Source organism: Numenius arquata, chromosome 3 (genome assembly GCF_964106895.1).
Source record: "Numenius arquata chromosome 3, bNumArq3.hap1.1, whole genome shotgun sequence".
Lineage (NCBI taxonomy): Eukaryota > Metazoa > Chordata > Aves > Charadriiformes > Scolopacidae > Numenius > Numenius arquata.
The window spans coordinates 22,741,273-22,757,757 of NC_133578.1; the positions used below are offsets into that span (position 1 = coordinate 22,741,273).

Here is a 16,485-nt window from a genome sequence, read left to right on the forward strand (position 1 = left end):
TGAAACACTGGAGCGGGTTGCCCAGAGAGGTGGTAGATGCCCAATCGCTGGAAACATTCAGAGTCAGGTTGGATGGGGCTCTGAGCAGCCAGATCTAGTTGAAGATGCCCCTGCTCATTGCAGGGGTGTTGGCCAGATGACCTTTACAGGTCCCTTCAACCCAAACTATTCTATGATTCTATAACATAACTTCACTTGGATTGTTATATTACTGAAAAATTCCTGATGTAAACAAATTTAACAAGAAAATGTATATATTAGCAACACAGCATAAATATTATAAATTTGTAATTATTGTTAGTGTGGTAAAAATCACATGCATGAATGAGCTTTTTCACACTGAAATCTCCCCTTCATGTACTTGCCATCAATCTGTGATTTTGTATGCTGTGTAGTTTTTTGTTGGTTTGTTCTGTGGTTTCTGCCGTCCTGGTTATGTTATCTTTCTTTTCAAGTGCTTTTTTCCTTTTTCTCAGGAAACATATAAATTTAACCAGGATTGACATGGACCATATTGTTTGTGCAGGTGTATTGACTTTTAAAAAACATGGATCACAAAAGGAAAAGGGGGGGGGAGGGGATGTCAGAACCTGTTGACGACTAATGATGGATCTATTCATGGAAGGAACGGACTGGTATTTATAGCCTTGCACTCAGAGGGATGGAGATAAAGCAGGTTCTGTTACTTCAGTCTTTCTATCAGGAGGCTACACTCTAGCCTACAGCAACATTCACCAAAAGAGTTATAAAACTGGTAGCACATTTTACAGACTGTCTTTTCTGGACTATAGATGTACCAAGAAGAGGTTGGGAAAATGGTTTTCAGGAACCTAAAGCATTAAAGTTGTGTTGAAAGATATTTCAGGATCATTTTAAGACCAGACTTTAGGCTTCAGTAAAGTATTTGAGGTGAGGCTAAACTTTAATAATTTGCTAATGTCTTTGGTAGTATTTGAAATCAATTAATGTGTATGATTATTTTTTTTAGATGTAGTTTAAATTTTGCAAATCATTATTGATACTGGTAGAATAGAAATTATTCTAGAAGGTATTAAAGTTTCATTGAACTTTTGGCTAAAAAGATAATCTTTATTTGTGATATTTGGCCCTGTACTTTAGGTGTATCACTTAATATCAGCAAATCTGAAATGTAATTGGGACAATATGTAATACGAATGCATCTCATCAAATAAACTCATCTTGGGCTGTGATTTGCTGAAATGATAAGTGCTAGAAGGGAGATATGTACTGAACTGCAACATTTCTTTTTTATGTTCTCAAATAATGTCAATATTATTATTTGAGCAAGATAAACAATAATATAAAGAATTAGAAGGTACTTTAAAGCAGTCTAATACTGTTAGATCATTCTTCTATTTGGAATGTATTATTTCAGCTTTATTGTACAGAAAAGAATTCAACTTTAATCGTGGCTTCCTCAATTTTAAATCTCAATTATATAAATTGATACTTTATGCTAATTTAATAGGATGTAGCTCTCTACTCATTACTAGATCACCTGTTCCTATCACAGACAAAACTTTTGTACCCTGGGCAGCATTTAATTCTGATTAATTCATTTCTGTTCCAGTCTGAATTATGTAGGTTTGCAGAATTTTCTATGATTCTTATGCTAACACTTCTCATTGCAATATAGAAGATCTACCTGATACGTTTATTTTAAAAACAAAACAGAGCTCTGTATCGAATTATTCTGTCTAGTGTTTTATCACAGTTTTACTTGTGTTTTTTATCAGGCTGTATCCTGTATTTCTTAGTCAAAACTCTCATCAGACAATAGGTAGAAAATTAAAGTGAATTAAGTATTGTCTATTCATCTTAGGTTATGTTTAATGTATATTAACTGTACAGCACAAGATATGATGCCATTTTTCATAGTAAGCTAGTTACAGTTAAAAAGAGAGATTAAATAAGTTCAAATTCATAGCCTCTATACTAGTATATTATAGGGTAAATTCACTTAGTTAAGTATTTTACGCTGGATTTATTCCAATATAGAGCAAGAGTCTTGTTGCATACTGTGGAACTCAAATTTGTGGGAAAAGAAACTACTGTACAATAACAGTCACACATAAGACAACTCAAATCATGCTGTCATGAAACAACTTCATTGCCTGAAACCACTATTTCTCTGTCACAGATGTCTTATCAAGGATTTTGAAAAGCGTCCTTCAGTCACCCACCTTTTGGAGCATCCGTTTATTAAACAAGTACACGGTAAAGATATGTCTCTGCAAAAACAACTGGCTGAGCTCATCCAAGAACAACAACAGCTAGGCTCTGTAGCCAAAACAAGGTACCGTACAACATATATGCTGCAGCCCTCTTTCCCCGCACTAATCCTGGAAGCACAGTTTGAAACTTTGAATGCACAGACATTGGCTAGCAATATGATTAGCAGTAAGTGCTGCATGCCATGTGAATGCAAGAGACGTATTTTCCCATTAATACTCTTTAAAGCTAATTTGATCAGCCATTATGCAACCTTCTCCTTAGCCTTCTTTCTCCCACTGAACTCTTTTTGTATGTATTCACTTTTGGCTCAGTCACAGCGATGCTAATAATTCCAGAGTATTCTGGTTTGTGGAAGTACCTATTGGCATGATGAAAAATTATATCAGATTTTGGTAGCAGATCTTTAAAAATACAACTGTGAACAATGAAGTGACTACAAGAAAAGGTTAAGAACAGAACACTAATATTTGCAGTTTGATTAGATGCTCTAAGTAAGAAGGCTATTTGGTACTTAAAGTAACTATTTTGTCTGTAGTTTAATAGTAACTGCTATTTTTCATTCAGCCTAGTACTTAATTTTAAAATGTGCTTAAAAAGCAATGAATGTTTATCAGTAGCAGTGGGATTCTTTTACTTTTGAGGCTGATTGTAAATATGCCTTAGTTTAGTTGTTGTCCAGAGGGTGGCAGAATTTCACTGTTTCAAGAGAGAATTAAATGCAAATGAACACACCTTCCCAAGCTCAGCAATCATTCTGGAATATGAAATTTGTCTAGAGTGAGATAAGCTCTGGCCCATTATTATAAACAAACACCTACTAATGTTGATGAAGGAAATTAAGTGTCATGATTCATAAGTCATAAACATGTATATACTTACATGCCGTAAGATTCTGTAGCTTAAATGCTAAAAGCTGAAACAAAAATGTACAAGTTAAAATAAAGGAATAGCTGTAAGTACAGTTTCAAGGTCAAGTTGACTTCTGTGGAGGTTTTTGGTGGGGTTTTTTTGCTGGAAAAAATATAGCAGGAACTGCTTGCTGTGGGTGAGGGAGAAGTTTCTGCTGTATCTAGCCTCCTAAGCAGACCTCCCCCATGTAACACCTCACAGATAAGGTTGCCTAAAGCTGTGGGTTGGCTGGCCCAAAGGCATCAGAGTTTTCCCAGCTGTTGACCAAATAGAAGATACAGACAGAGTGAAATGATCCTTGTGCTAAGAGGAGGTCTGAAATGGATTCCTCATGGTATTCCAATACATTTTTCTGGGATCTATTTCCGTAATGTGGAGTAAGACAGAATCAAGACTAAGCATTTCTTTCCTCAAGTCTTTGCATATATTAACTGGGAGTGCTGTGACAAGACAAGCTTCTGCACCTTATGCTTATGCATGATTGGAATGCAAGAAGGGTTTTGCTTCCCAGCACTCCCAATATCAATCAGTGCTTACCTAAGGGAGTTTAGCTTCTTGTCCATCCTGTCACCTCCTAACCCATCTTAAATATTTTGTTTGCCAAGGTTTATTATTTGCAACTTGTGTGCAGTAGCACCTGCAGATTGCAGTGGTGAAGGGGACTCTCTTGCAATAGGTTTAGCCGTAATCCTATCCTCCCTACCAGTCTAAGTTCTATTATTGTTCCTGATGCCCCCAAACTTACTTGGCCAACTATTCCCAGGTTCACTGTCCAGGTTGTTATCTGACCCATCTTTCCCATCAGTCTCCATTCACTGTTCATTCTCTTTGTCCTTAAAGCTTTGTTTTCCTGTTTCTTGTGTCTTCTTCCTCTACCACTCCAATAGCTTCTGTTTCTAACTTCCACCTTCTTCAACAAGTCCTAGTCCAGGTTATTCTATTTTTCCAGCCATTTCTCTGTTCTTGGTGTTCCTCTTCACCTGATAATGTAGCTGGCAGACCTTTTGTTTCTTATCAGTGAATTCACCTTCCCCATGTCTGTTAACGTTTCTCTTCTACTCTTAAAGCTCTACTCCCAGCAGACTCATTGTACTCATCTTGTTCTTCCCTGGACTTTTGGTTTGCTTTTAGCCATGCCTCTGAATTAGATGGCTTCTTCCTCTGCCAGTGAACAATAAGACGGGAGACATGATTAGGCTGCTGGCGAAATAGTCATCTTTACCTTCACTTTGAAGCTGGCGGACCTTACTATTGGCTTCACTTTGAAGCCAATGGGCCTAACTGCTATTAAATAATGTCTGTTGTAACCCTGTACTGTGGTATCCTTACTTGTTCTTTGAAGCACTAGCCCACTTTGATCAGGGCTGAGAGCATGCTCAGTGAGGACAAAAATTTAGTGATCATTTACCGCTGAAATCTACAACATATTGTTCAGAATGATGAAGTGCTGATTTTCCAAAGATTTGAAAATTGAATAATTGGTACAAACTTTAATGAGATTGAAAAAGCATGTCCCTGCAAAATACCAAGAGTGTGGGCCAAACAGTTAATATTGGACTACAAACATCAGATTGTTACAAAAGAACCAACCACCAGGAGCATCTAATCATAGTTTTCCCCAGAGGCATAGACATAGTCTCATAATAGTAAAGAGCTTGGTTCTGTAAAAGGGAGATAGTACCCTCTAGGAAAATTGGTACCAATTAAAAGCCCTTAAAAACTCCGTAATGCATTTATAAAATAATTTTCAATACAGAATCTGACATGCAGAAGAACACATGACCAGATGGTACTGTAAAAAAAGTTACTGACGTTCATTTGTGGTGATCTGTAGAAGTCATCTGAATATATAGCCACTGCTTCAAAGTACATAGGCCAATTAAAAGCCATGTTGAGTAAAACTTTCTATTATACCATTGGATATATGTGCATGCTTTTTCTGTTTATTGATGTACACATGACAGATACAATGAAATGTGCCCTGGTGTTCAGAGATAAAGAAAAGTGGATGCCCTTTTTAAGGAGTACAATAACACTACAGATCCATCATTTAAAAGATAAGTAAAAGAAAATGTTTTCCCATTTATATTGCCATAGAACTCTCAGAGCACAGGCTGAAAATTTCCAGAAACTGGAAAATCATCAGCACTTCTACTGTGAGGGAACTCATGGAGTCACTGGTGATGATAACTGATATGGAGGTATCTGGGGTTGGTCTCATTTGAAAGTCTTCCAGCATCAGTGCTTTGCATCTTTTGATTCTTTACTGACTCAGCACCTGTGGATTTTTTAATAGGATTCTCTTTCCAATTGAGCCATGTCAGTTTTGCCTATTTTGGGACATCACTTAAGGTCATTGTGCCTGAGAGCAAGCCTGCAGGCTAGAGAGTCAGTGCTACTGATTTAGAGGGCATGATGGAGAGATGTAGAGAGCTGATCTGGCAGTTCACTGCTACTGAAGAGAACTGACTTCTTTCTCTCATTTTCCCACAGCTCCCAGGAACAAGTTCGTGATGCTCTTTTTATTACAGCTCCAGTGATTGTCTAAACCTCCTGAGCAAGAGCTTCTAACGTAAGAGGAAGAAACTAAGCCAGTAGAAACACACAGTTGATTTTCTTCTGTCTTAGTGATTGCAGAGGGGGTGCCTCAACTGATACAGCTTAAGTAAAGGAGGGAATACTTCATGTGACCAGGAATAAGGGGGAGATGGGTGAAAAGAAGCAAGCTGTCCCCTTTTGGCAGAATCATCTGGGTCAACCACTGGAGCTACAGACTGAAATGTCTCTTTAATGCAGTTTCTTTCATTCTTCATTTATAAACTTCTTTGTGTGCAGCATAGCTAGGCTTAACTTTAGCACAATTCTTCATACCTCTGAACTGAAGGGGCACTTCATTGTCTTTGCTGAGCTCAAAAGAGCCTACTAACACACACATTTGTTGCTGTCATCAGTTTGTTACTGACAAACTGATGATTGACACTTTGCCAGGAGATAACTTACTAGAGTTTTATACTCTATTATTTCCTTTAGGTTAGAAGTTAATAAGATAAAGAAAAGGTTTATGTTAATAAAAGATTACTTTAAAAATGAATTTTTATTAAGATCTCCTGCTTTTTTTGCTGAGAAAGATGCTCTTTGAAACTTTTTCACCAGCTTTATTTTTCCCTAAATTATTTTAATCAGTGAGATACAGATAACTTCTATCCTTATGCAAATAGGTGCTTTCAGTTTCAGAAAACCCAGCCAGGGTACCCCCTTTCCACACTTGTAATGAGGAAGAAGGTTCTTCTTTCATCTCTTGGCATCCTTTAGACTGAAATCCTTGAGTTTTGCTGTGATCTTGAGTGAAGCTGAAATTTCAGCATCAGCACTCCACTCCTGCATTGCCTGTTTCTTATACTGTCATGGGGAAAAACTTTGTGAGAAGGTCCAATGTCACAGCTCCATAAGGATGAGCTCTGGGTATTAAATTTACCTCTACTCCATATCCTTCTTATAAACTATCAATTAACTATGAGTATGTTTGGTTTGGTTTCTAACAATACCAGGATATAAATGCTAGTTAACAACAATATACTTTCCATTAACAGCTTTGCTATAGAAGCGGTTATGTGAAGTTTAATTTTAAGAAGTGTATTCAATGCTAAATGGTCCAGTAGTTCTGTTTTTATAAAAGTTCTTTAATCCTTAAAAACTAGAGGTTAGTACATCAGAATGTTACTTCACATGTATTTGTTCCAGCAAGACTGAATTTTTTTTCCCATCTATTCTAAAGTCAAATAAATCATTACTTTTTAACAGATGGATAGATCTTGGGAGCTAGGGCACTGTTATTCCCATCAATATATAGCTGCCCCCAGGCAGAAAGCACTTCTTAAAATCAGAGAAGATGCTGTCACAGGCTCTCGCTCAGATTTTTTTTTTTTTTTTACTTTACCAATCCTGTACTCACACAAGGACTGTGAAATGTGTTCAGGTTATTCAAATAGTGTCTTTATGCATAACAACATTGTGAGAACAAGAAATGTAATTAATTCCTAAAGACTTGTATCTCATGTAACATTAAATTGCAGAACTGGAAAAAAAAAGTAGGAATCTAAATTACAGGTGTCTAAGGTGTGGACAACAGAACATGCAAACATTGGTCAGGAATGATAAGCAGAATTATAAAAATATTCTTGGTACAGTAATAACAACTGAGTGTTGATAAAGACTAATTCTGTATTCTCTAACTAAAGAAGGGTATACAAGTCCAGTTGATAGTAATCTTCCTGTATTTCAGGTATAAGTTCTTCAAGATAGATATTCATGCAATTGCATGTCAGTAAAATACCAATAATGTTTAGGCACTCTCTGAATTATAATACAAAACCATGATAGAGTGTTTTATTCCTCATTCTCTCTGAATTACTATATAACTTCTGTTATGTCACTTGCCCTCAGTGTTTCTCTGTTCCTCCACTTATGAAATGGCTATTGATAGCTTTATTTGATACGTTACATCTACAAAAAATAGAAAGCAGTTTGTCTGAGGCAAGTACTTTCTTGTTCTATAAAGCAGTGCTATACCTTTGGTCACTGTGAACCTGTTGATGAAGAGAAGCATGCATAAAGCCTGAAGCTCTAGCCATTTTTCCTTCTGTTCTTTCTACCCTAGAGTCTGGGAAGACTCTAGGCAAAGATACATTACAGATTAGGATATTATTAATTCTCACTTAACAGTAAACATTGTTCTGTTTGTGTAGATTATATTTTTGTTAAACAGTGTTAGAATGTGTTTTAGAATCCATTAAGGGAGAGAGGCACTCACTTTCCAAATACGCCTTTAGATTCTTGAACTCATTTGTGTGGTCATTTGCTTTTCTGATTCATAGTACAAGAGATTCCAACATCCAGGCTGATTGCTAGCCTGCTGAAGGAAGAAGTCAGAAGGGATTTAGAATGTTTCCTAAATATTCCTGAATGTTAAATGACTCTTTGTGCTGTCTACATTGCCAAAATATACTGCAAAACACGGACATGTTCGCTGGAGTTTGATATATATTTTTGTCCTTGTCAGGACTTAATCTAAACCTGGCAAACCTGGCAGCAGGTTCAGAGTTAAGAAGTTGAGAAACATATGTCAAAACTTCCAAAGTACTTTAAGCTAGGCAATATCTCAAGTTCCATTAGTAATGTTTAAAAATACTATGGAGCTTGTCACTGAGGCATTTAAAAGGGAAACTCAAATTTGGAACCCAAATATTCTCTGTCTATTGCCCCAGCACTTCCTTGTATAAAATTTGATGAAAAAATCTTGCATCCTTTAGGAAGAATTTCTCAAAAAAGTAAACGTTCCTTTTTATTCTGTAAAAACCCAAAATACAAAATATTTTAGTGGACTGTGAGTAGAAGTAATGGAAAACTGGAGGATTTTTAATGTTTAACGGAAGGTTTGAAAAGTACTGACCATGAGAAAAAGTGAATGAAATGAAAATGTTCTGGGTGGTGTTTTTCCCACCTTTGATTATACAACAATTAGGAAATTATCTATTTATGAACAATCATAAAATAACAGGTTGCTCTATCAAGTATAGCATGCAGGAGAAAATCTAAAAAAGCAAAGTCACAACAGCATTTGAGATGGAGAAATTAAAACGTATTAGCAGATCTATGAACTGCCTTTTGACTGTAGTGGAGGAGTGGAACATCAAGGAGGAAAATATATGATTAAAAGCTTAGAATTGGAAACAGGGAAGGAGAGTTCTCACAGAATGCAGACTGAAAATTTTGCCCTTGGTAATATTCTTATAAGCCATCGTTCAAAATTATAGATACTGTGGGACCCCATGTAGCATTTGGCTATAAGAATAAGTCTGTAAGAATTTTAAGGTAACAAAAGTATTTAATAATCACCAGTTGCCATATACCTTTATTTTGTTAGTCTATGAAATGTTACAGTAGCTGATGCTGAGCAAAACAATGGTCTATATTCCCTCAAGTGATTAATTAACTCCTGGCCAAAAAATTCTATAATTGATTTGATGTTTGAGAGTTAATGTTGATCAAGTATCAAATGGTTTTGGTTATATGGTTCAAAGTGGCAGTTCCCCCGTTAGCAGCAGCTTTGAAGAGGCCAACTCCAGACATAGCTCATTCTTCTCTTGGATGTTTTCCTATGTCTGGGTAGCTTACGTTCCTGTCTGTAAATAGACTTCTTCATTGGAATCAATGGGAAAAGGTCTTCCATCAGCCCCTGGTTTCAGATTTTAAAAGAATAAAAACACTTCAGTGTTTGCATGGATAAGGTTTGAAATGAGTTTACTGTAGACAGTAAAGAGTTCAGAGTTTACTGTTTTGGGTCACGCTGGTCAGTGTGCTACTGCTGGTCACCATTTAGAAGTTTGTTTCTGTAATGGGGAACAGAGTTATGAAACCTTGCATTTTGAAGGATAAAATGCAAATCTGTACATCAGGAAGAATCAAACTTGAAGAAGCCTGGGAAAAAAAAAAAAAAAGGAAAAAGGAGAAAAGCTAAAAGAAAGCCAAGCATCTAACAGTTTGAGAAGGACAGGTATGTTCAGCCTACCTTGTCAGATATTAGGATGAGACTACAGTAGATTGGCAGCTTCCCCCTTCTTATTAGCCAGCTGGATTACAGCAGCAGTCCATCCAATGAAGTAATACTTCTAGCTTCTCTGCCAGATCACATTTAATTTTGAAAGCAATTAACTGCAAGGAATTTGGTTGCATCCAGCCAGTAATTTTCTTTGGACTTAAAGATAATAACAGAAACAGAACCAGAAATAGTCCTCTGATGCTGTATGCAATGTAATTTAATGCAATTCTTCTAGCCTTCATTTATATAAGTATTAGGTAACTGAGTTAAAAACTTGTTTTTTCCATTTTTGGTTGTGGTTTTTTTTTTTTTTTTTTTTTTGAATCACAAGGCTACTGTAGTCCCCCAAAGTGATCTTTGGTCTGATTATATTGTGTGTGTTTTTACTAAAGGTTGCACAGATTTTCATTATACTTGCAGCATTTGTAGTGTAATTAAGGCTGTGTCAGTATTTCTATTATGACCTTACTCCAGGCTGAAACTTGATGTACAGGAGCAAAATTCATTTTCTGCAATGCACATAAAATAGGTTGTGTTTCTCTGTGTGGCAGTAGCACACTCTCTTTTTTTCTTTCTCATTGTGTTGAGTATTTTTCATGTAAATCTCAGTCTGGGTGCAATTAATTTTAAAATTGGCAATAATGTAAGGAATAACAAGTACAAAGCAGTTTTTCCTATGTGAGTCCTAGAAAAAAACAGTAAATGTAAATGCTTAACTGCACCAAGAGGCCAAGGTAAAGGCACGCATAAAAGAGTGGTAGGGGTGGAGGGAAGAGAGATCAGAGCTGCTGCTTCCTTCCTCAGGTTGGACCTGCCAGCAAGACGACTTTTCAATCTAGAAGTCTATGTGGTTCATCTGGCTTTTCCTTCCCCATCATCAGCTTGGTAGTGGGGTCACATGAGCATTTAGCTGTTTATAATGCACTTCTATTACTATGGCTGTTGTCTACTACGGAAAGAGGTTATTTTCTTTCAAACTCTGTCTTTCCCCCAAGTGGAATAAATGAATGCTTCCTACCCTCTTCATGAAATTGTTGTCCTGAGGGAGAAATACTTCTCTCCCTTTGCTCCGTCTCCAAAATCCAAGCAAGTTCTGTCCCTTCCAGCTATTCCTGCCCGATGGAAAGGCAAAGGGAAGGTGCTTCGGAGAATGGACACTTTTTCAATGGACAGTGCTCGTCACTAGAATTCTGGAATAAATCTAATGCTGCTCTTCAGGTTTGATAAGGTTAGGTGCCTTGAGTGACTGGCCCTTTATGCCACTTCTTTTGTCAGTGAAGAAACTACATCCTCCAGGGGATGATTCAGAACATTGCTGGAACCTTAAGGCAAATAACCTAACACCTTTCATTTTCCCTTTGCTTAGAATTTGTACCATTTTATTAGAAAGGAAGGGTAATTGAAAAAATGGCTGATAATTCTACCTTTTATGCAAAAAATATTATAGTTATTAATATTATAGTAATAGTTATTTCCCCAATTAAGAGTGTTTCCTTCTGCTTTTTAAGATTTTTTTTTAATATTTTAAAAGCAGATTGTATTTCTGATGTAAAATTGTGGGAATAATTAAAGGTTACTGTCTGTATGCTTCCCACTGTCAATGTATCTGCAGGACATAGGGTCAGTAGAAAACTGATGAGGCCAGCAGGAGATTTGAAGCTAATGTGATGTTATGCTCCTAATATCCTCTTCCTAATCGTGTACTTAGGAAAATGAGTTAAGCAGAGGAAAATATATGCACAAAGGTATATATGTTTTACTTACATTTGACTAAGACCAATTTTAACACATAGTGTTAAAAAAAACCTTTCCAATAAAAAAAATTGATTCGTTTATCACTTAAGGAGAACAAACAGCAGGAGTTTAATACACAATCAGATAACAGATTAGTTTACAAAGCCATTCTGCAATTAGAGATGCTTAGGTTTGAATGTGCCCTCCTTCCCCCTCCTCCCTGCACCTCTGGTAGATACATCCATACTTGCAGCTTGTTGCAATTTAATATTGTGGCTGTGATGGTTTGCTCCAGGAAGAATAAGCTTCGCGGATGAGCTATCTTAGCTATAGCGTCTAGCCATCGCTTTATTAGTTACATCTCCATGAAGTAAAGTAACCGTTAAAATACTTCCTTCATTTGTAGACTGAGGAGTGCTCCCTTCTCAAAATGATTTATGTTATTTACAACAGCATTTTTCTCTGCAGTGAAATAAGAGGTTGAATTCTGGTTTGAAGCAGAAACAACAATGAGAAAAAACAGTACTATGTTAGGCCGCTTACATGCATTCCTACTCCTTTGAGGATCTGGCTTGTCAGCAAAGTGTAATGTTCTTGAATATAATGACTGCTTTAAAAAAAGCCAAAAAGAACCCACAATCCACCACCTAATCAAGGATCTGAAAATGAAATATTTAATTGAGTGGAACGTTGAACAAATTCACATGATCTTCATGCTGCCCACTGGAAATAATACCCACTGTAACAATTTTTCTTTCATAGCTTCTTTTTTGTGTTCTCCGTCTTTTATTTCTTCATATGTACAACATCAAGCAAACTACCATCTCTGGGAATGTAGGATGTAAAATTTAAGTGGGGGACTGTCAGCAAAACCTGCCATGTTCCCACAATTTTATTTCCTAGCTGACAAAACAGTTTGCACACTAGTATTTAGTTACAATTCAAATAAACTGTTATAGAATAGTTTTCACAGAGGAGCCAAAAGTAAATCAGGAAAATGAATAAAAGTAGACATAAAAAAATTAGGTTCTTTAAATGTGATTCACAATTATCAGTGAAGCTGTACTCATAGCTGACGCTCTTTTCCTCCTTCCTCTTTGTTTAGAGGCTTTTTATGCAATAATTCTTCTGATGATATAATAGCTCTCGGATATGAAAACATTCTCTTTACTGAATGAAAGCCGACTAGGTTCAAAGGTAGAAGTGTACATAAAGGGGAAAAAACCAAAAGCCTCAATGTTCAGTTTTGAAACAGAATTCCATGAGTATATGAAGATATGGTTATAGAAAAAAAAGACCTGCTACATCTTGATATTAACCTTCAACATTATAGATGAACAGTGTTTCGTGCCAAGTCACAAAACCGTTCGTTAGTGCTTGATGTAATATTTAGCGTTGTTTCAGGATGTGTGATCATGTGATTCCTACTTTCTACATGGCAACCAATGCAGAAACAATCTGTCAGGGACTGTCATTGAGGATCAATGCTAAATGTTACTCAGCAGGATGCAGACTGTATCTCGGCGGGTGTCCTCCTACTATGCTTTGATTATGTTTGTTGTAAAGAAAAGCCTGGTTGTGCTTACAGCATTCATATTTCACCCCCTCTGTGGAAGACATATTTCAGCCTCTTGATTTGTCCCTGTTTCAAAAAGATGTGTTGTTTAAAAACATATACACAGCATTTTCAAAGATTCCTTCAGCGTAATCTGATTATAAAGGGGTTATGTGACAGTTTGTCTCTGCTGCTTATTGTGGGGCTTAAATCTCTGAGGACAAGCCGACTGAACATCCATAGAATTTAAAGTCTGATGGCAGCTGTCATTCAAAAATGTTGTTTTGGGCCAGATCTAGGGTCACCTGAGGAGGCACTTTGGCATACACCAAGGTAATAGAAGGATTTTATACTACGTACTGCTTCTTGTAACTTTGTTAGACGACAGTACTATCAGCTGGGTATGTGGGGGGAAGATTTAATTAAACAGAGTGGTAGTTTATTAGGTTAGAGTGAGAAGGGAAGGAAAAAGAGGGAGAATTTTTTTGTGCTTTACTGTGTGAGTGGGGAGTAGTAAGCCTACAGATAAATCTTCATCTCCGAGCATTGATAAATAGATAGGCTTATATATTGTGAAAGAGGAAACAGATATTACACTGGACAGCAAGCTGACCTATTGCTTTTATTAAAGGATATTTCAAGCAAAAATATGTATTTCAGGGAGCGTGTCTGTGTTTTCTGCCTGGCAAAACCACTCACCCATGACTTCCCATTGCCTCTTAATGTTTGCTGTCTTCGGTACAGTTTTATAACACTGGTGCTTTACTAACAAATTTCCAGGCATGAACGAATACATACTAGAAGACCTTACCAGGTGGATGGAGCTGACAAGTACTCTCTAGATGACGATCTGGTAAATCTAGAAGTTCTAGATGAGGTACTGTACTGTCTGAATAGCAGTTTCTGAAATTGTGCCTCACATTTTGCTTGTTTCTGCTTTTTAGGCTTCTTTTAACAGAATGAGAAGAGTTTCTTCTTGCAAGCTTTTGTCTCACCATGGCAAAGGAATTGTCACGTGACTGATCTGCTATCATCTCTTCGTTAATATTCTATATAGTGACATAAAAGCAGTAGCAGTGAATCCTATTATGTGGAAGAATTTAATTATAAGTAATACTAGTTTAAATTATTTTGTGAGTTTCCTGAAATGTGAAGTTTAGTCATGAAGATCTAGATTTAAGTGATTTTTCCTAAAATTGTTCAACTTATACAGAGTAATGTGATATCTACCACTTCTGAATAAAAAGTGGTAATATCAGTTACATATTTCACTATATTACCTATATGCACAGTATCTGTAAATTTTTGTTTTGATGATCATTAAATTGCATGCCAGCAAGAGAAAGAAAGAATACTAAATTGTGTTAGTGTTCTGTTTAAAACAGTCTCTTACTACCACTTAAAATTTAATCCTTGAAAAATTATTATCCTTCTTTCATGGTCAAATAAAAAATTAAATGGAAATGTACTATGAGGTGCAGCAATAATGTGCATGGCCATTTTGTCTTTGAAGGTTTGCTTCTTAGGCTGGTGTAACAAAATATGTACTAATCTGGAAATAGGAGTTGCCATTTAACTTAGATTTATGGAACTAGCAAGAATTGTGAATGTATTTGTTTAGTTTTGTGGTGTTGGCTTTTGAAAACAATTAGTAACATTTATAATAAGTATTTCTTAATCAGTGTTCTCAGTATATTTACAAAAATCATCCTAACTGGGAAAATACTGTCTAACTATCAAACTTTTTGTAATCTTCTCAGGATACAATTATCCATCAGCTGCAGAAACGCTATGCTGACTTACAAATTTATACTTATGTTGGAGACATTTTAATAGCCTTAAACCCCTTCCAGAATCTCAGCATTTATTCTCCCCAGGTAAGAGAGATTCCAAGCTATGGACAGAACTTACTTTATGTTTTTTATTACCACCACTGGCTAAAATACTTAAGTAATGTTGGAAGCTAGGAGTACAGACTAAATCCCAGCCTTTTCTTCTTCCTGAAAAGTGTGGCTACAATTTTATTTATTTATTTATTTTTAAATTCAGTCTCATTTGATTTCATTCCTTTCTGCTTGGTGGCACAAATTCCATAGGAGGGATGAAAATTGCCCCAACCACTTGTCTGGCATTTAGGGCTTTCTTCTGGGAAGCAGAAGATGGTTACATGAACCTCCTCACAATGAGGCTGTTGCTTCCTGAAGAATTGCTCTGACTATTGGGTTATTACATGGCCCGTGCCATCAGCTGCTGCTTAAAAGAAACAAGTGAATCAAATGCTATAAAGATAGAGGCAGCTTAATTTCCTACAAATATGAAGGGAGACGGAGCCATAAATGTTAGTCTCCATGGGTACCTAAATCAATGTTGCATGTAGAGGGCCCAAATTTTGGATTCACTGTTATCTTTAAAGTTTCTTTTATATAGGTTGAGCACTTACTTGGTTGAATGCTTGTGTTTGAAATTTTGTTCCTTGTGATACAGTTCTCTTCACTGTCTCGTGCGGGAAACATCAGAGTGTGTTTTAGGTGTTGTAATTTTTATTCTAGAAGTTGGGCAGTGCCAAGAATTACCACTCTTCCTCCAGGTGATTCAGTGGAAATTATGTGGTAAAACAGGCAACTACCTTCTATTGAACAGGCAGAAGATAGTCACTATCCTGTTTTCAGTTCTTAATTATGTAGCTAATTTGCATATTTTGACTATTGTGTGTTCTTTTTTAAATTTAGTTTTCCAAGCTTTACCATGGTGTGAAGCGTTCATCAAATCCCCCCCACATATTTGCTTCTGCAGATGCTGCCTACCAAAGTATGGTTACATTCAGCAAAGATCAGGTAAGAATCTGTTCATTTTGCTTTAGATATTAATCGTACTGCCACTATACTACATGGCTACGGCTAATCTGTTATGTTGTACTTTGGGAAATTTTTTCTTTAAACCTTTTATTTCTACATGAGGAAAACCCGAAGTAGAAATCTAGTCAGATTTGTGAATTCTGAAGAAGACACAGCAGCATAAAAGAGATGAAAAGGTCAAATAAGAAGATAGAGTTGCCTTACCAATATAGTTTACTAGACTCCTTTAGAGTCCTGGCAGTTGACACCAGCTGCAAAGTGTTGCCTGCACCCTCTGATTCTAGCCTGTCTTGAACTAGGTATTGTAGTAATTTACACCTGTGAAAAGTAGGAGGGTCTCAATGCCATAGCAGATTAACAGAGTTTGAAACACTTTTCTGTTGCATAAAGATGCTATCAAGCAATGGATAATCAATTCCTTTAACTACACATCACGAAAAGTAGGCGCCATTAACTAATTTTTTGAGTAAAATATATTAAGGATAGTTCTAATATAAATGTAATAAGGACAAAAATCCAATTATATAGCAATGATTTTAATGAGAATGAAAGACCATGCTCTAGAAGCTAGATTTCTT

General features: G+C 36.4%; 1 protein-coding gene across 1 annotated transcript in view; it reads left to right on the forward strand.

The window, feature by feature from the left end:
• Positions 1-16,485, forward strand: part of MYO3B (myosin IIIB) — a 181,701-nt gene that overhangs the window by 59,091 nt on the left and 106,125 nt on the right. Inside the window, exons 9-12 of the mRNA XM_074145732.1 lie at positions 2,162-2,317; positions 13,833-13,929; positions 14,813-14,929; positions 15,782-15,886. Of these exons, the coding sequence (XP_074001833.1) occupies positions 2,162-2,317; positions 13,833-13,929; positions 14,813-14,929; positions 15,782-15,886 (475 nt within the window). The remainder of the gene's footprint in view (positions 1-2,161; positions 2,318-13,832; positions 13,930-14,812; positions 14,930-15,781; positions 15,887-16,485) is intronic.